General features: G+C 40.7%; 1 protein-coding gene across 1 annotated transcript in view; it reads left to right on the top strand.

Annotated features, from left to right (window-relative positions):
* The window catches only part of LOC103752045 (protoheme IX farnesyltransferase, mitochondrial), a 128,566-nt gene that overhangs the window by 13,830 nt on the left and 96,626 nt on the right, over positions 1-18,110 (top strand). Inside the window, exon 4 of the mRNA XM_008855687.3 lies at positions 16,473-16,597. Coding sequence (XP_008853909.1) covers positions 16,473-16,597 — 125 coding nt within the window. The remainder of the gene's footprint in view (positions 1-16,472; positions 16,598-18,110) is intronic.

Here is an 18,110-nt window from a genome sequence, read left to right as displayed (position 1 = left end):
AGTCTGTTTGGCATTTAGGAAGTCAGGGTTGACTGGTTGTTAAATCAGGAAATAATGAGCAGTGTTTCTTCTGAAAGTCTTATAGGAGCTGCTTTAAGTAATTTATTTCATTTTTAAAAATTCTATTCTCATGAATGTTTCATTAGTAACAAGAGAAAGTATAACTAAATTAAGATCTTTTTTTTTGCCACAACTTTCCTTTGTTTTGGCTGTTGTACTATTTTTCTTTTTATGTGGCTTATGTGGTTTTATATCCGAATTGGCATTCCAGATGCAGGGTTTAGTATTTAAAACCTGATGTCCAAAGCATTAAGCAGATATTAATCATCTAACATTACATGGCATGCTTGTAAGATGGTCATTTGCCACTGTCCCAGGGATTCAGAGATTTGCATGTTTAACATGCAGTAGCACCAAGAAGTAAATTAAGAACATACTTCAAAAAGCTGACGGAGGCAGGACCCAGGCCGTCAGACTCAGTCCCAGACCTGCTGGTCTGACTGGGCGTGGAGAGAACTCACCTACTGAAAGCCAGAGCAGGTTAGGGCCACTGGCCACAGGAAAGGCCGCTGGGCAGACCCTGGATCACACAAGAGAGGCATGCAAAAGCAAGATGCACCAAGGAAAAGAGACTGCAGCCTCACCTACAGCCATAGATGGAAAAGACCCAGGGCTGTAAATTTCCTTCATATGATTTTATTATCCATGCTCCAGGTTTCTGAATGAGCTAACTGAATTAAAGCTATTTCCATCTGCTTATTCCATTTAAAGAAATGGCACCCTTTGAGTGACCCTTAATCCTCTTTTTTGACCCTTTACTTCCCTTTTTAGTTTATTACTTGAATCACACATCTTGGAGTCAGCAGGATTTTTTTTTCTTTAAAGAAATCCCTGATATCTATAAATTGATTTCTTTTGGTCTCTTAACAATCTTAGACAATTCATTTATAGCTAATGGTAGCTGAGGTAGAAATTTTGGGGAGTCAGCATTCACATTATAGAACTGGTCTTTCTTTGCTTTTGTTTATAGCTGTAATATGCCAAGGATAATTAACTATGGAATAAGTGAGGGATGATGCACTGATCATACTTGCATTTCCTTTGTAGGAGGGAAGGGTAGCTATAGCTTGAATGCTTGGTGCTTACCCCAGGACACAGGCCAAACATTTACTGGTTAATGATTTTTCCCCCTCTGTGAAAGGAAGTAAGACTGAGTTTATAAAGAAGGAATAATATGCCTCTCTTGAGTTTCCCTTGCCAGTTGAGCTATTTACAATATGTTTTTGGAGTTTGTTGCATGGACCACACTAGGGTAAGGAAATTTTATTTGAATTAGGATCATAAGAGGCTTTAGTGAGTCAACTGACTTTATACTGAATATAGGTCAATAAAAAGCAGGACTTCTCCCCTGCAAAACATCTGTACTGAAGATATATTTCCCAAAGCCAGAAGACTAAAATAGATTGTTTATTGGGGCCAACAGATTATGCTGTTGATAGAGCTGATAGAAACTATAGTTAATGAATCGACCTTCCCCTAGAGTTTAGAGTGCGCCTTGTAATGATAGGAAACAAAGCAGAAATAGGGAATGTAAGTTCATTTTAGATTGCTTTTTAGCGCTTTAAAAGTCAACTTGCTGTGATTTCCAGAATGAATTAGCTGTGAGTTTCCTGTGTTTTCATAGAAGTACTGTAATTGTAGGATTAGGATGAATTCTTAAAATTTTGAATAATTGATAGTAATGCACTTACTAAATCTTACTGTAGTGTTTTAAATGATATAACCTTTTGTATCAGACCTACTTTGATTTTGGTGACTTTAAAATGTTTTTAATTTTTTAAAGACAAAAATAGAAAATAATATTCAGCTGGGATTAAAGGTGTGCACCATCACGCCTAGCAATTTTAATTACTTTTATTTTATGTATATTGCCTGCATATAAGTGCATCCATGTCATGCAGTACCCACAGAGATCAAAAGAGGATGGTAAGTTCCCCTGGAAATGGAATTACTGAAGGTTGTTAACTACCATGTGGGTGTTGAAAATTGAACCTACTACCTCTATAAGAGGTTTGGCTAGTGCTCTTAACAGCTGAACCATCTTTCCAGACTCCCATCTACCAACTTTGTATATAGTTTTCAGCCTTCATTTTTGCACACTGTGTTGTAAGGTTAATAGTACAGACTCTAGCATCAGACTGACTGAGTGGGACTCCCTCCTATATAGCTTATTGACTTTGTGATTATTGGCACATCTTTGGACATCTTTAAGTCTTAGTTTCAACTATAAAATGAGGATAATTTTACCTGAAAGGAATTATGAAGATTATAATAAATAATTCAGATAATTTAGTACCATACCTAGTTGATGTTTAAGGAAAGTTAATTGTTGTACTGTGTTGATGAGTGTGTAGGACTTCCTACACTTGTTTTATAAAATGGGAACATACCACACATTTGTTCACTTATTTTCATTCCTTCCTAAATCTTGTGTCACAGCAACACAAATTTACCATGTTTTTCTAAAATCTATAATCTTAGGGATTTATTGTACTTAGTGAACCATTTATTTATTAATGGATACATGAATAGTTTTGAATATCATTGCTCATGCACCTTTACATATATTTATTTCTAAAAGTTAGATCCCTAGAAGTATACCCTTTGTTTTTCATATTTTTATTGACATATAGTAATTGTACAAAATAATAGGTTTCATTGTGACATTTTATATATATTATATATATATATATATATATATATATATATATATGGCCTACTTTGGTTGTATTTACCCTCCTGTTGACCTGTCTTGCCTCCCGTACCTTTGAGTGCTGCAAAACTTATAGCATGCCATTGCTTAGTTGCATTATACCACAGTTAATTTACTTCCCTTCTATTTAGGTGGTTTTCATTTTATTATTGCTGTTATGAATAGTGCTATAAAGAGTGACCTTGAATCTCAGCTGTGGTGGTCTCCTAGGGTCATTACATACACAAGGATCTTGTGGGGTTGAAGGTCTGCATGCTTTTGGAGCTTTTCATTTTCATTGGCAGATTTCCTTGAAGAAATGTTTGCCAAGTGATGCTATTGCCAGAGCATCCAGCCCACCGCACCATCATCAGTCATTGCTGGATAATTCTATATTTTTATAAATAATGTATAAAATAATGTGTTAAATTTGGCACTTAAATTTTCATATTTAAAATGACTGATGATAATTTGCATTTATCAATGATTTGTATTCCTGCTGCACATGACCAGCTAAACTTTCAGCCTTCTTTTTTGTCTTTGTTATTTGTCAGGATTCTTTAAAAATTAGAATCAATCTTGGTGTATGTATGTGTGGGGGGGTTGCTTCTTTTCATTTGCTATTATTTTGATGTGTGAAAGTTAATTTTGTGGTCAGATCTACAAATTTTTCTGAGGTTCTGGGGTTTGTACCATGCTTAAACTTTTCCATATGAAAAATTTATATTTATCTCCTTGATAGTCTTATTTTTATGACTTTATATTTCACATTAAGCTTTTATGCCAAAAGGTAAATGGCATGAGATGGACTCAGTAAGCAGATTTGCTATTGTTAGCTGGCATTGGAGTGACCTGTCCATATGTTTATCTGTGTGATAACCCCAAACTCTGATAGTATCTCAATTGCAGTTCAGTATGCTTACAGCTTAATTTAAGGGTGAATTGAGATCATTGCCGTATTTTATCATCTTTATTTAACTGAATCTTCTGTGCCTTTTACGTACTTTTTCAGTTGATTATTTCGTGAAGTTTTTCAGGAATACAATCTAATAATTAGGTTACCTCCTTTTTGTATTTGTACGAATTATTTCATTTTCTGGTGAATTTCTTTTGTTTTGCTCTGTTCAGGAGCTTTCCTGCCTGGGATTTCTCACTTCCGGTGGGAGGACCCTCCAAGGGGTTAGGTGTGGTGCTGATTTGGCTGTTCGTATCTTCATTTCATTCCGCCCTGCAGTGTTTAAGACTCTGATGTGGCAGGTGTTGCCTCCTCACGTTTTTCCTGACCCACTCCTGTTTTTTTCTAGCGTGTACACGTTCACATTTTCTAGTCAGCTGATGGTCATTGAGGCACTGCTTTTTGAAGTGTGTTTTTCTACATGTTGCATACAGAATCGGGAATGCATGGAGGACACAGTCCAGCCCTCATGATCCTGCTCTTCACGGGCAGCTTGGACTCTAGCAGTTGTGTGGCACATCTTTTTCAAAAATACATTTAGCTACCTTTTCTTCCATACTATTGTTTTTATATTGTAAGTTTTTTTGTGTGTGTCTTATATTGTCCTATTTAGCCTCTTCATGCACATCCATTCCTGAATGAAGAGAAGATTTCAGCCAGTTCTTACACTCCCAAGTGAATGTTAGCTGCATGAGGACAGGGCTTTTTGTCTGTACTGGCTTGTCCTTTGTGCCTGCAGCGGTGCCTGACACACATGCTTGAATTTTTGCCCTTATCACCCAACTGGTTGGACTTCTCACCCCGAACTTCTCAGAAGAATAGTGGTTATCTTTTTATGTTTCTCTTTGTCTAGCATTCCTATGGGCTGAAGTTAAATGAGGTGGCAGCACCTGAAAAGGGAACTTTTTCTCATAAAGACTTTTTTTTAATGTTTCTGAAACCACGTCAGTCGTGTTGACCATTACTTTCCCATTGGCTAGTCTAGAACCTTGCACACAAGGAGTGTCTAGGTATCCTGCTCCCAGGTTTGTTTGTTTTTTTAATGTCATCTTCCTTTGCTCTGGACATCTGTGTCTAGCCATTTCTTTGGTGCCACTGCCTGCTGAGCTGGAAGAGTGCCCCTGTATGCCAAGGTGTGGTGGGTAGGGGATGATGTGCTATGGCAGATGAAGGCACTCTGAAGTGTCTGTCAGAGAGAAATTATTAAGGGAAGGCTCTAATTTCTTTTTAGTGGGACTTCTGCAGCCCTTTCTCTTCTAGTAGTGATGCAGCTATCTCTAAGCATTCCTGAGCTGTGGTGGCAAGGGGACTTTCCATGGAGTCTGCCCACCTCACCCATCATTCACCCTGGCCTCCTGTCTTGTTCCTCAACAGGAATGATGGGTAATGTCAGGATAGCCTTTATCTCCTGAATTTATCCATTTCTTTACTGTGGCTTTTTACTTTGATGTTTTTTGTTTGTTTGTTTGTTTTCCTGTTTAAATAATGAAAATGGAGAACTAAAGTGTAGTTCAGTAGTAGGGTATTGCTTAGCACACACACGGTGCTTCTTTCTCTCTCTCTCACACACACACCCATATACTATCTTTCAAATAATGAAGGTAGTGGAGGCTTAGCTGTCCCTGTGCTATTCTTTGCAGTTCTTGGCTTCACACACTGAAGCTCCATCACTAATGTGCTGGAATACATTGCCAGGTGACTTGTTAGAATATTCATACTGGAGAAACCCTCAGGAGAGGAGGGACCACATCAGTCATGTTCACCATCATGTTCCCATTGGCTAGTCTAGAACCTTGAACACAAGCAGTGTCCCAGAAATAGCAGCCCAATAGAAAAAGAAAGTATCATAGCCTCTGTGGCCACCATTTGCAGAATCTTGGACAACTGAGCCTTTTAATTACGAATGATGTATTATGATACTTTACTTGATGATGGCATCCACTCTGTGAAGTGAGCTGAAGGTGACCATGTTGTTATGCAGACATTTTTAAATGTTAATTACACAAACCAAAGTAGGTGCAGTATCACTAGGTGGCAACACCTTATGGGACCACCACTGCATATGTGATCTGGTTTTGTCTGAAGTGCTACAATGTAGTCCATGGCTATATTTTACTATACTGTAGCAGTTTAGTAGAGTTTAGGGACAACTAAGGAAAATGTTATCCAAACCAAGTGACTTTGGGCTTTGTGTTTCTTAGTCCTTAGTTTGCTCATTGCTCTTACTGTGTCCTGAAGTTTATACTTAGCCACTTTTTTACTTTGTATAAGTCTTGTGTATTGAAGACAGCCCCACTTCATTCCACTTAAAATGTTCATCAAATTTGTGAAAACTCTTGTCTTTTGAAGTTCAGAGTCCTCAAAGACTTGGTTTTGTTGTAAATGCTGCATTCTTCAGCTAAGAATTTTCTTTCTTTCTCCAATAAGCAGTGCGAGTGAAAGTTAACAGTGGGCACATCCTTGTTAGACTTGTTGACTCCTAGGCTTACCTAAAGCAGAGTTACATTAAGGAAATTCTTCCAGTTGTCAGTCATCTAAGTTTAAGATTCTTCTTTCTCGAAGGTTGTGTTGAGTCTTAGCACAGTGGCATAGCTGTCGCTGCTTCATCACTGGGAGCAAATGATGATTCTCAGTGACAGTCATGAAACAGTAATGTGTGGAGGAAGTTAGGCACAGAGAGAAATAGTCCATGTCCCTGACCCATTAGTTGCTTTGTGCAAAAGAATCAGGTGTAGGTAAGTACTCAGTACTGTCAGAATTAGCATGAAGACAGTTCTTTATTTTAAATGCTTGTAAACTATCTTCTCTGTGGACAGCCACTCTTATAATTTTGGCGAGCATCACTGCTTTAGTGAAAACTGCTCAAACTCACTGTGGAAGGTATTTCCACTTCTCAGAAGTTTTACCTTTATTCATTAATTTTGGTTTATAGAGGTGTCTAGTTTATGGAAATGACCTTTAGTTAATTGAAAGGTTGTAAATATTTGTTCATTGAATGTCAGAAAAAATGAGGTTGGTAAAGTGTTGGTTACTGAGTATAGGAAGTATATTGAGAAGAAATACTTTATTGAAGTGGGGAAAAAGCCAAAGGCTAGGACAGCAAATCAGAAAAGGTCTTGGTCACGGAAAAACTTAATTGAAAGAATAATCTGGGGGGGTCTCATTTCATGATGCCATTAGCTTAGTGTATAAACAGCTCTTATTTATATTTTCATAAGAGCTGAGGGATTCTTGAATGCCCTTTTCTGAATGCTAACTCTAAATACAAACCAAATGCTTTTTAGCAGATTGCCTTGGTAACTGTACAGAAATGTTCCGTTCTGGCAGCACTTTTGCTCAGTTAATTTGAGGTTAAGACATTTAATTTGGTACTAGGACTTTCAGACCAGACTTGGTCATTAAATATGGGGGGAGGGGGCAGAAGAAGATTGAGAACCCAAGTTCAGGAGCTGTTACTTGAAATCATTATAAAACAACTTATCTTTTCACCAGAAGTGGTAAAGTAGTTGTGGTAGATAATCAGTTACTCCTGACATATTCTTTCAAGTAGCTGAGAAAAAATATTGTCTGTCAATTGACTTCTCATCAGAATTGAACAATATGCATAAGAACGATCACATCCTTTGATATATTCTGGTAAGATGAATGATTTGGGAAGTTCAAAGAATGCTGACAGCCTGGGAAGCCTAACTACTCACTTAGAAATTCAACCAGTTGAGGCTTAAGGTGTGACAGACTCCATGACTAAAAGCAACTTCAGAAGGAAAGTGTTTATTTCATCTTACAGGTTCTAGGTCACAAACCATCACTGAGGGTAGTCGGGGCAGGAAATGAGGCAGGAACTAAGCAGAGACCACAGAGACACACTGTTTACTGGCTGGCTCCCCCCTAGCTTGCTCAGTGATCTTACACTGAGCCTAAGCTCACTTGCACAGGGATGGCACTGCCACTGTAGGCACGGACCTTCAGCTTCAGTTAGCAATTTAAGAAATGCCTCACAGTCATGGCCACAGGCCATGGAGGTAATTCCTCAGCTGAGGTTCCCTTCTCCCAGGCCACTCTAGTTTGTGTCAAGCTGACAAAAACTATGAAGCACAAGGAGCTAATTGAAGTGACGACATGCTGTCCTAAGAACAGATTAGTGAACCGGCACCCTCAATTTGCAAATTAGAAGACACTACCTCTTGCCTATGAATTAAGTTACATCATTTTCAACTTCAAGATATAGTAATAATAAGGTATTCCATTGCTGAGACACATACTACATAACAATTCATTATCTGTCTGTTCTCAGCTTCTTCATAAAAAGCCCTTAGTGGAACACAGCTTAGGTTTGTGGGAGTTGGCTTACAGTCTTCCATAGTATCTGCCATTGATATAATAGATCTTGGGTAACTTGAAATCTATAGGGAATCTCAAAATCTTGTTTAGCTAGTAGTTTTAATCTTCTACCAATTTTTTTGGGGGGGGGGCTTGTATCAGAATTGTTAATTATCCAAATTGATTTATCACAGTTTTGGTTTTCACTTAATCCTTTTGGGTGTGTTAAAAAAAATAAAAATAAAAGGGCATTAAGAGATAAGGGGAAATCAGGATATAGATTGTGTTCCAATTTGCCTTCAATTGCCATGTCAAAGGACTCTGACCATTACCAACTTGGGGAGGAAAGGGTTTATTTGACTTACATCTCTGGGATCACAGTTCCTTACTGAGAGAGTCTAAGGTAGGAACTTAGGTCAGGAATCTGGAGGCAGGAGCTGAAGCACAGGCCATGGAGGAATGCTGCTTACTGGCTTCTGCCCCTGGTCCATGCTCAGCCTACTTTCTTATATAATACAGAACCACCTCCCAGGGGTGGCACTGCCCACAGTGGGCTGGGCCCTCCCACATCACTCAACAGTCAGGAAAAATACCCCACAGACACAGCCACAGGTCATTCCAATGGAAGCAACTACCCACTTGAGGCTCCCCCTGCCCAGGTATGTCAACTTGACGACTAAAGCTATCCAGCACAATTGACCCTTTATCAGTTTGACACAAACACCACTATTAAACCATAAGCTTTCCATTTTTTATCCCCAAGGTATAATGTTAATATCATAACATAAAACAGTACAACTTTAAAAGTCCCACACGCCTTAAAAAACTCAAACACAGGTTCAAAGTCTCTTTTAAAAGTCTCTCAACTGTGGGCTCCAGCAAAATTAAAAACTAAGTACTGTTTTATTTCAAAGGGAAGAATTGGGCACAGTTAAGTAAAACCTTAGTCCAGCAAAGCAGCTCAAGACTGGGCATCTTGGATTCACTCACAATCTTCTGGGCTCCAAAGGGTTTAGGCAACTCCATATCTCTGATTCTGCCATTCAGTCCACAGCTCACACAGCTTGTTGCTTATGCCCAGGCCAACTCCGTTCCACACCTGCTGCTGCCTTTGGTGGTCCAAAGGAGCTGGGGTCTGTATTGAAACTGGGGCTGCACCTTCACCAGTGGACTCTTCTGGCCTTTGGGGATCCAAAGCTCGGATTCCATGACCCCTTCAATCCTGAGGGTCTTTACTGCTACTAAGGCTGTGCTTTCACCAATGACCTTTCCTGGCCTCTCAGGGTGCCAAGCCTTAGCTGCTCTCTGTGACTCCTTCATGCTTTCAACACCAGAACCACGAAGGAGACTCTTACACATTACCAAGTTCTGCTTCCAGCTTGAGATAGATCGAGCCTTGGGCCCCCACTGGACCACAGCTCCTGTGTACTAACCCTGAAGAATAATCTCCCAGAAGATTTTGCCACCTCTTGTTACGCACAGCTGATGTTTTAGCCCCAGCAAACCAGCATCAATTGAAGTAAAACAAAGGGAGGCAGAGGCAGGTGTATCTCTTTAAGATAGAGGCCAGCCACCTGGTCTACATAGCCAGTTAGTTCCAGGCCAGCTGGGGCTACAGGGAGACCCTGTCTCAAAAAGACCAAAAAAAAAAAAAAGTGAAAGTTTTCTTTACCATGCCTCTGAAGTATCTATGATTGAAGTGCGATGACTTTGAAACTTATATAAACATAAAGACACTTTGAGGTGGGCATTGTAAAATGCTTTAAAGGATTGCTATTTGGCTACTGCACCTGCGTGCACAGACCCAGACCCAGAAGACCAGAGATGACATATAACACACTAATGTAGTGTTTGACTAGGATGTCTGGTTGTTTCCTTAAATTCAGTGTGTAAAGTCCAAATTCGGTGGCCAGAGTGATGTTTCATCTAGACTCCTAGGAGCCACATTCAAAAATTGTCATGAGCTCCATTTAGTTAAGCCTTTCTTGGTTACCATCGTTGTGCTCAGTGCTTTTGATAAAGTGAAAAACTATTGTGTCTACACAAACTGTGCCTTAGCATAGACAGGGACAGAAATCCAGAATCCAAGTGTGGTTGGTTACCTGGGCTGCTTTGCTGAGAGGAACAGAGACTAGGGGTAGAGTTGCTTGTATATAATTGAAGCTCTGTGCCAAGAAAATAAAAATCCCAGTATTGTTCCAGAAGAGAGAAACTGCCTCCATCGGTAGGAATTTGAAGGAAGCTGCTTCAGTTTGAGTGGGTGAGGGAACTATGGGGTAGCTGCAGCTCCTCGGGGGCCCAAGGGGTCACTCAGGAGAAGCAGCTTTTGCCATCATGATCAGGGAGAGCATTCCCTGAAAGGCTGAGGAAAGTCTCACACCAGGAGAGAGATGAGACTAGTTGACTCTAATTCTCTTTAACTTTTTATTCTTTGGGTTTATGAATTCTGTTTATCTCCTTTGCTGTAATTCTTCATATTTAGTCAGTGATGAAGCCCCGAACTGTGTTCACACTGTTGCCATCTGGCACAGGCTTCATTTCTTCCCCACCCTAGCACACTGCAGTGACCTGTAAGTGCTTCCCTTAGTATGGCCTTCCTTTGCTCTGTACTACTGATATGCTCGTCTTTACTAAGCACTGCCTTGATGATAGTACCTACTAGTTTTTTGTTACTTGAGAACAGATAATCCATCCTGACAGCTTGAAACAAGGTTATTATTTCAGCATTTTCCTAAGTGAGAAGTGAAGCCTCTATGGTAGTCAGGATCCCCTCTGGTTGTTGACAGAATTCATGCCTTCTGACCTGACTGAGGGCCCAGTTTTCTGCGTGGCTGCTCTTCTTAACTCCTGGCCACTTGTGATTTTTTGGCATGTGGCTCTCAGAGGTAGATCTGAACAGGGTGTTTGCTTTCCTTCAGGCCAGTCAGAGTATGCTGGCGATTGTTCCAAAATTAAAATAACTTTTAATTATAGGGAACATGCGTAGGAACTTCTCCCTGGAGGAAGCAGGCAGGCAGGGTGAACCTGTGAGTGATAGACCTGGAAACAGGCAGCCGTGGCCACTCTTAGGTCAGTCAGGTGGGTGGTTCTGAAGAATTGACTCCTGGGGCTGCATTTGGGCCTTGACAGGGCCTCGAAGTGCCAGCTGACTGAGTGAAGGCTTCTGCAGGGGAGTCTCTTAAGGGAAAGCGTAGGATTCTTTGACCACCCACTCAGGAGCAAGAATGGGTCAAGTGCGTGGAATGAAACCATTACTCTTCCTTGGGCTTCCTCAGCCACCAGCCTGCAGGCTGTGCCTCCAGGCCTGTATTGGATGGCCATGCTTCGTTGGCAGCATTGATTTTATGTTTATTTGTGAAGGAACAGAATGTAAGATTGCCAAATAAAATATAATTTCAGGAGTTATTAATGAAAGAATATATTACGTTCACTTTTAATGAGATCCTGGTATAGCAAAATGATTCCCTGTAATGAAGCCCAGGAAATCAATGTAAAGTTTAATTACAGTTGTGGCAGTGTTGTATGAGAATATTGCTTTGGTCAATTTGACTTGTACAATTTATCAGTCCTCTCTTTGAAGAATTGCTTTGATGAACTAAGTAAATACATTCTTTATTAGCTTGTGATCCTTTTTAGAAATGTCTTAGAAATTTTAAATTTCCAAGAATAGTTGCTATCATTTTATGTATATGTCCATTTATACTTTGTATATTTAAACCTAAGCAGTATTTATCACTGTTACTCTTCATAAAATCTTATTCCATTTCCTTTGTCAGTTTTTTGCTAACCGTTTTCTGTTTCTTCTCAGCTTATCAGGTAGACCCATTAGTCACAAATCTAATGTGTTGTTTACCATTCATGAAGTATTGGGATGAATGAAAAAGAATATACTTCCTCCTTGGAAGAACAGTTTTTAGCAAAATTTCTTGTAGGATCTTTTTATTTTTGACAGTTCACTGCTTATGACACTTTCTTAGCCACTGTGTTGTAGATTGTCTTTTTTGTTGTTTTGAGACAAGGTGTACCTTTGTATGTAGCCCAGGCTGGCCACCAACTCTTTTTCCTCTGGGATTCCAAGCTTATGCTACCATTTACAATACTGTATGCTTACAGATATCTACATTTTTTTCTTTATTTTGGTGTTTCTAGATTTTACTAATTATATGTTGAAAAAGTTATAGTGCATTTTCATTTAAGTAGTATTGTTCTTTGTGAGTGGCTTATTTGGGGTGTAAGGTTTAAGGCCTTAAATTAGAGTCAGTAATTATTTTGACTGATTTGCTCTGTGGATGGAAGAGTTTACCTAGTTTGATTGAAGAGGGGAAACAGAAGCACTGCAGTCTCTTCCCTCTGATTCTCCCACCCATACCATCACTGCTTTTGCCTGTCTGGTAGAAGTCTTCTCTTGTGACTGAGAAGTCGGCTGGGTGTTAGAGATTGTTCTTCTAGTCCTGGCAGTCATTGAGACTGGGCAGTATGTGAGAACCACCTCACCCATCCAGAGAACCATCAGTTTAAACAGGATGGCTGTCTAAGGAAAAGCTGCCTTTGCTTAGAAGGTTTGTGGCATGTGGTAACTGAAGAACACATCCTCCTGCAGAGGGCTGTTGTTGGAGCGTTCTAAAGGGAGTCTCGTTCTTTGCTCTGAAACGATGCCTTTTTTGATGGTCCTTAAGTGCATCCAGGTAAAGTTAGATTACTGTACATGAGAGGCTGTTTATTCTCCATTGGCTCATGGGTAAAGTGTGCCTGCAACCACTGTTTTCAAAGCCTGGATTCATTGTGGGACTCTCTTTGGAGCCTAAGTCATTACAGAATTAGAGCTAGAAACTTACTCCAGAGTGTTTCCTTTGAAATGAATGTTCCTGCTGGGCCTAGTGGCACACACCTTTAATCCTAGCACTTGGGAGGCAGAGCCAGGTGGATCTCTCTCAGTTCTTGGCCAGCCTGGCCTACATAGTGAGTTTCAGGCCACCTGGGGCTACAGGGAGACCCTGTCTCAAGAAGAAAAAGGGGAAAAAAAAAAAAAAAGAAATGAATGTTCCTTGCCCTTGTTCTGAGTGCTTGCTAGCTGCTGAACTAGTGAATTCTAAGTTCAGTGAAGTAATCTAACTCAAAAGATAGATGATAGATAGATGACAGATAGATGGATGGATGGATAGATAGATAGATAGATAGATAGATAGACAGAGATAGATAGATGATAGATAGATGATTGATTGATCGATCAAAGGTAGAAAGTAATTGAGGAAGGCATTTGACATCAGCCTGTAGCCTACACACACACACACACACACACACACTCTCACACACAGAAACCTATACCTGATCAATATTCTCTGACACACACACACACACACACACACACACACACACACACTCTCTCACACACAGAAACCTATACCTGATCAATACATTGGGGAAGAGCCTGTCCATATGGTAGAACTCTGGAGGACTTCTACAAGTTGCTGATGAGATCGAAGAGCACGCAGCCAACTTGGAGTCCTTAGGAGGAGCTCTCAGCTTCACTGGCGTACACCTGTTGATGGCAGTAGTGGTACTTCCCTGTTCTCTTCCTGTGGCATGCCACCTCCTCTTCATGATTCTTGTCTTTATGTCTTTGATTCTTTCCCACAAGCTATGAAGATCTGATGTTTTTCACACACTTCCTGTAGCACACATTGCCTGTTGACATCTATCCCTTCGGGGTCAGATGGGTCACTACACAGGCAACTGCAGTACTGTGTGCTTGTTTCCCAGTGTCTCTCCAAGCTCTAGTTTCCTGTTTTGTTGACTTTCCATACGTCCCATGGTTCCTCGGGAACAGTACACTTTCTAAGACCAGCCAGCTCTATCACAGCTTCTCTCATCTCCTGGTTTCTGTCAATCATCTTTGCACTGCCCAAGTGCTGCTCCACTCTGATTCCATTGTAGTTCATCTTCCTGCCGCCCACAGAGACCAGGTGCTGGTTGTTCTCTAATCAAAATATTCCTTACAGTCATTAGTTTCCCTATTACTAGGCTCATTCACAGTAGTTAATGACATCACTGCTTAGATTATTTCTCTGAAAAATTCTTTGCTCCCATATGTCCTGGTATGTATTACTACTAGTTCTAGATCACCTTCTTGCAAAGAGTCTTGAGGACTTTCAAGTGATATACAGAGTCCTCAGGTGGATGTTTTGCACTCTGGCAGCTCTACCTCTAGTAAGTACTGCTCTATGCTGGTAGAATGGCAATCCTGAAACAAAGGCAGCAGAGAATTAATTATACCCACAGGGCTCGTGGAGCTTAACATCTCTGTGTGGAGCCAGTGTGTGTTGAGTGCCAGAAGGAAGTACAAAGGATGATGTGAGGAGGGAGTTACTGGGCAGGTCTACTTTAGATGAGACAGCCGGGGATGTTCTGCCTAAGAAGGATATCTTAAATGGAACCTGAAGAATGAGAAAAAGCAAGCCAGAGAAAGCAGAGGAAACAAAGTGCAAAGCTCTTGAGGGAAAGGACGTGGGAGTGGCAAAGTATAGCCAGCAGCCCTCCTGACTGGACAGTAGTGAGCAAACTTAGAGAGAGATGGGGTGCACTTAGTGGCAGCCAAAGGAGTCAACATGTTACTGCAGGTACAATCCCCAGAGATCTTTAAGCAGTATAGTGTTCACAGTTTAAAACCTTAGCTCTAGAGAGAAGCAAGATGGATCAGGGAGACAAGTTAGGGAGGACACTCTTGTAGTGGTGGCTTGAACTCTATCAGGGCTTTATAATCTCTGAGTTATTGACATTGTAGCCCAGAAAATTGTTGGTGTTGGCAGGCAGGCTTTCTTGTGCACTCACTGTAAGATGTTTAGAACCCTGTTCTTTCCCTTCCAGAAGACAGCATCTTCCTCTCCCAGTTGTGGCAATCACGTCAGTAAAATTCTCACTATACAAGCATGAGGACCTGAGCCTAACCCCTACAGTAAAAAAATAAAAAGCCTGATATGGTACACACCTTCAGTTCCAGTTCCATGGAGACAGAGACAGGAGCCCTAGGGTTTCCTGGCCAGCCAGCTTACCCTAATTGGCCAGCCCAGGCCAGTGAGAAGTCCTGTCTCTAGAAACACATGGGTAGTTCTGTTGAACAACATTTGAGGTTGTCCTCTTGCCTTAGTATGCACAAGTGTACATGTGTACCTGTACACATACCATGTTTCCAGACATCACTAGTGTTCCTGGGGAGCAGAGCCACCCATCATTAAAAACCACTGCACTAGGATGGTGGCACTTGTGATGTTTGAAATGCATTGTCTATGTGGAGCAAACAGCATTTCAGCTTACCTTTTCTGTTGCATACCCTCCACCACACTACCTCTCTCCATCCCCCCTCTGAAAGTCCAACTTCAGTACAGTCTTAAAAGTTTTCCCTGATTAGCTCATCAGTGGTAAACCATTTTCCAGTGAATCTGACTGCCTCTTATCAGTTCCTCTCATAGACTCTTTCTGGCCCTGTCAACTTCTTTAAACCCCAGGAAGAAAGCATCAAGGCCACCCCAAAAGCGTGCATCAATTATGTGGCTTTGCTCCTGCACGCTGTTCACCTTCCAAGCCCAGGATCATCATCTGTTGTAGGCAAGCTTTCCATTACACCTGTCTGGAGCTTGTCACAGAATCAAACCCTCACAGTTTGCTATTGTGTGTTACAGTTATGGATAGGTGTCCTTCATTTCCCTGGTTACTCAATAGCAAAGTGAAAAACTTTTACAACTTTGTCTTACATAGTGCCAGCACTAGCACAGTGCTGGTGGTGAATTCAGTGTTCAGTAAATATTTGTTGAATGAGTAAATAAATAATTGAACTTGTAAGACCCATTTTGTTTCTCTACCTTTAAGTCTAATGGAGTAAAAAGAAAATACTTTTCTATAATGTGAGCATGTAATTTACTTTATTAATTTTATTTTATGTGTGTGAAATACAGGGCATCAGATCCCCTGGAGCTGTAGTTAGACAATTGTTAGCGCTGTGTGGGTGTTGGGAATTGAACCCAGGTCCTCTGCAGTTAAGAGTAGCCAATGCTCTTAACTGCTGAGCCATCTCTCCAGCCCTGAACATGTAGTTTTTTAAGTCAGAAAAAATATAGCTTAAAAATTTAGTTGTACTTTGATTTATTTTTTGTGTGTGCTTTAGTGTGTGTGTGTGTGAGTGAATACATGGAGGTCAGAGGGCAACTTGTAGGAATCTGTTTTCTCCTTCTACCATGTGGGTCATGGGAATCAAGCTCAGGTAGTCAGGCTTGGCAGCAGGAACCTTTCCACTCCAGCCCATCTTGTTGATCCAGAATGTCGATTTTTAAAATGAAAGGATGTCAGCTTGTTAGTCTGTGTTAGAATTGTCATCTTCTGGTATATGTGGAAAGTGGCTTCTGTGTCTTTTTGGCTTTTCTGGTGACTAATATTTCTGTTTCTGTGTTGCAGCTCTGGTCGTAAGCACCACATCAGCAGGATTTGCATTGGCTCCAGGCCCTTTTGACTGGCCCTGCTTCTTACTTACTTCCCTTGGAACAGGCCTTGCATCCTGTGCTGCCAACTCCATCAATCAGGTCAGTTTCTCACTCTTCAACCAGGTGCTGGGTAGTGGGGATGTCCAGTTTTAAGAATGTCCCAGATCCTATCCTGTGCACTCACACACGTGGCCTGTGGAGGTCTCTCGGTTTCATAATACAGACTTGCTTTTGTTTTGTTTTGTTTTGTTTTGGAGGCCAATGGTTTTCTTAGATTCCAGCGAGAGTGCAGTAGAGTATGTACTGAAATAACCAAGGTTCCTTGGGTTAAAAAGGGTTGGGAAACTATCAGTACTTTGTCCCTCAGTGCTGTCCTTATTTCAGAAATAGTTCCCTGAGTTCATCATAATTGTGTGCTATTGATTCTCCATGGTATTTCTTTTCGTTTTTTAAATTTTTATTGATTTGTTTGTTTTTAGCAAGGTCTAGCTCTGTCGCCCAAACTGGCTTTAACTACAGGATCTTCATCTTCCTCCTCCCATCGCCTCCCCAAGTGTTGGGATTATAGCAGCCACTGTGGACTTTTTTTAAGGTCACCACTGTAGAAAACAGATTGTTCTAAAGGAGCATGACCAATATCCAGCTGTAAAAGTCAGCAGCTCAGTAGTGCCGTTAGCTCGGTAGGTGCCATCAGATTACAGTACAGAGCTAATTACTAAGTATATTCTTAATTGGTAATTTTCTCCCAGCTATTTTAAACATCCAGATGATTCTCTGGAATTCATAGTTTTTTCCCGTCTGGTCACTGTGGTGTGTCCTGATGTTGTGGTTTTTTCATAAGATACTGTAGTTAAAAAAAAAAATCTTGGCTAAAACTTAAGGAAAATTGTTTTCATCACCAGAACACCCAGGAGGAGTTGGCACAGTTTTCAAACAGGAATTCAAGTTACCAGCAGGAAAGCAGCTTGACTGAGTGGATGTGTAAAAGGCTGGACTCTAAAATACGGGAATTTAATTTGATAATGCTAAAGGGCATGCACTTCCATAATGTATTATCCGGTATTTGGAGAAGAATCTATAATCTGTTTGCTTCAAATAGGGTTTCTTAATTGTTGTTGTTTTTAATGGCAAAATGATCTTATAGCAATCCCAGTGCTCGAAAGGCTAAAGCAGGATTGTGAGTTTGAGGCTGGCCTGGGCTACATAGTGAGACTCTTAAAAAAAGAACAACAAAAACAGAATCTTACAATGAGGTTAAGATAGTCCCATCATCACATGCTGGGTGTGGTGGTGTGCACCTTTAATCCCAGCCCTCGGGAGGCAGAGGCAGGTGGATCTCTGTGAGATGGAGGCCACCCTGGTTCACATCATAACTTCCAGGTGGGCTTTAACTAGGGAGACCCTGTCAAAAAACAATCAACAACAACAAAAAGATAGTCCTATCGCTTCTTTTCATAAAGTGGCTCTGTTTGGTGTCTGGTCTTTCACTGTTTAATTACTGCCTAGATCTAAGTCAGAAGAATAAGCCAGGGACACATTTGCATTTCTAGACTCTGTAAATTTAGGAGCTGCATATGTCTCTAAGGTACTGTGTCTTCCCTCTGAATTATAT

The sequence above is a fragment of the Nannospalax galili genome, unplaced genomic scaffold (genome assembly GCF_000622305.1).
Source record: "Nannospalax galili isolate Female #2095 unplaced genomic scaffold, S.galili_v1.0 scaffold146, whole genome shotgun sequence".
NCBI lineage: Eukaryota > Metazoa > Chordata > Mammalia > Rodentia > Spalacidae > Nannospalax > Nannospalax galili.
Note: the sequence above shows the minus strand (reverse complement) of the source record. Positions and strands in the feature narration are given on the sequence as shown.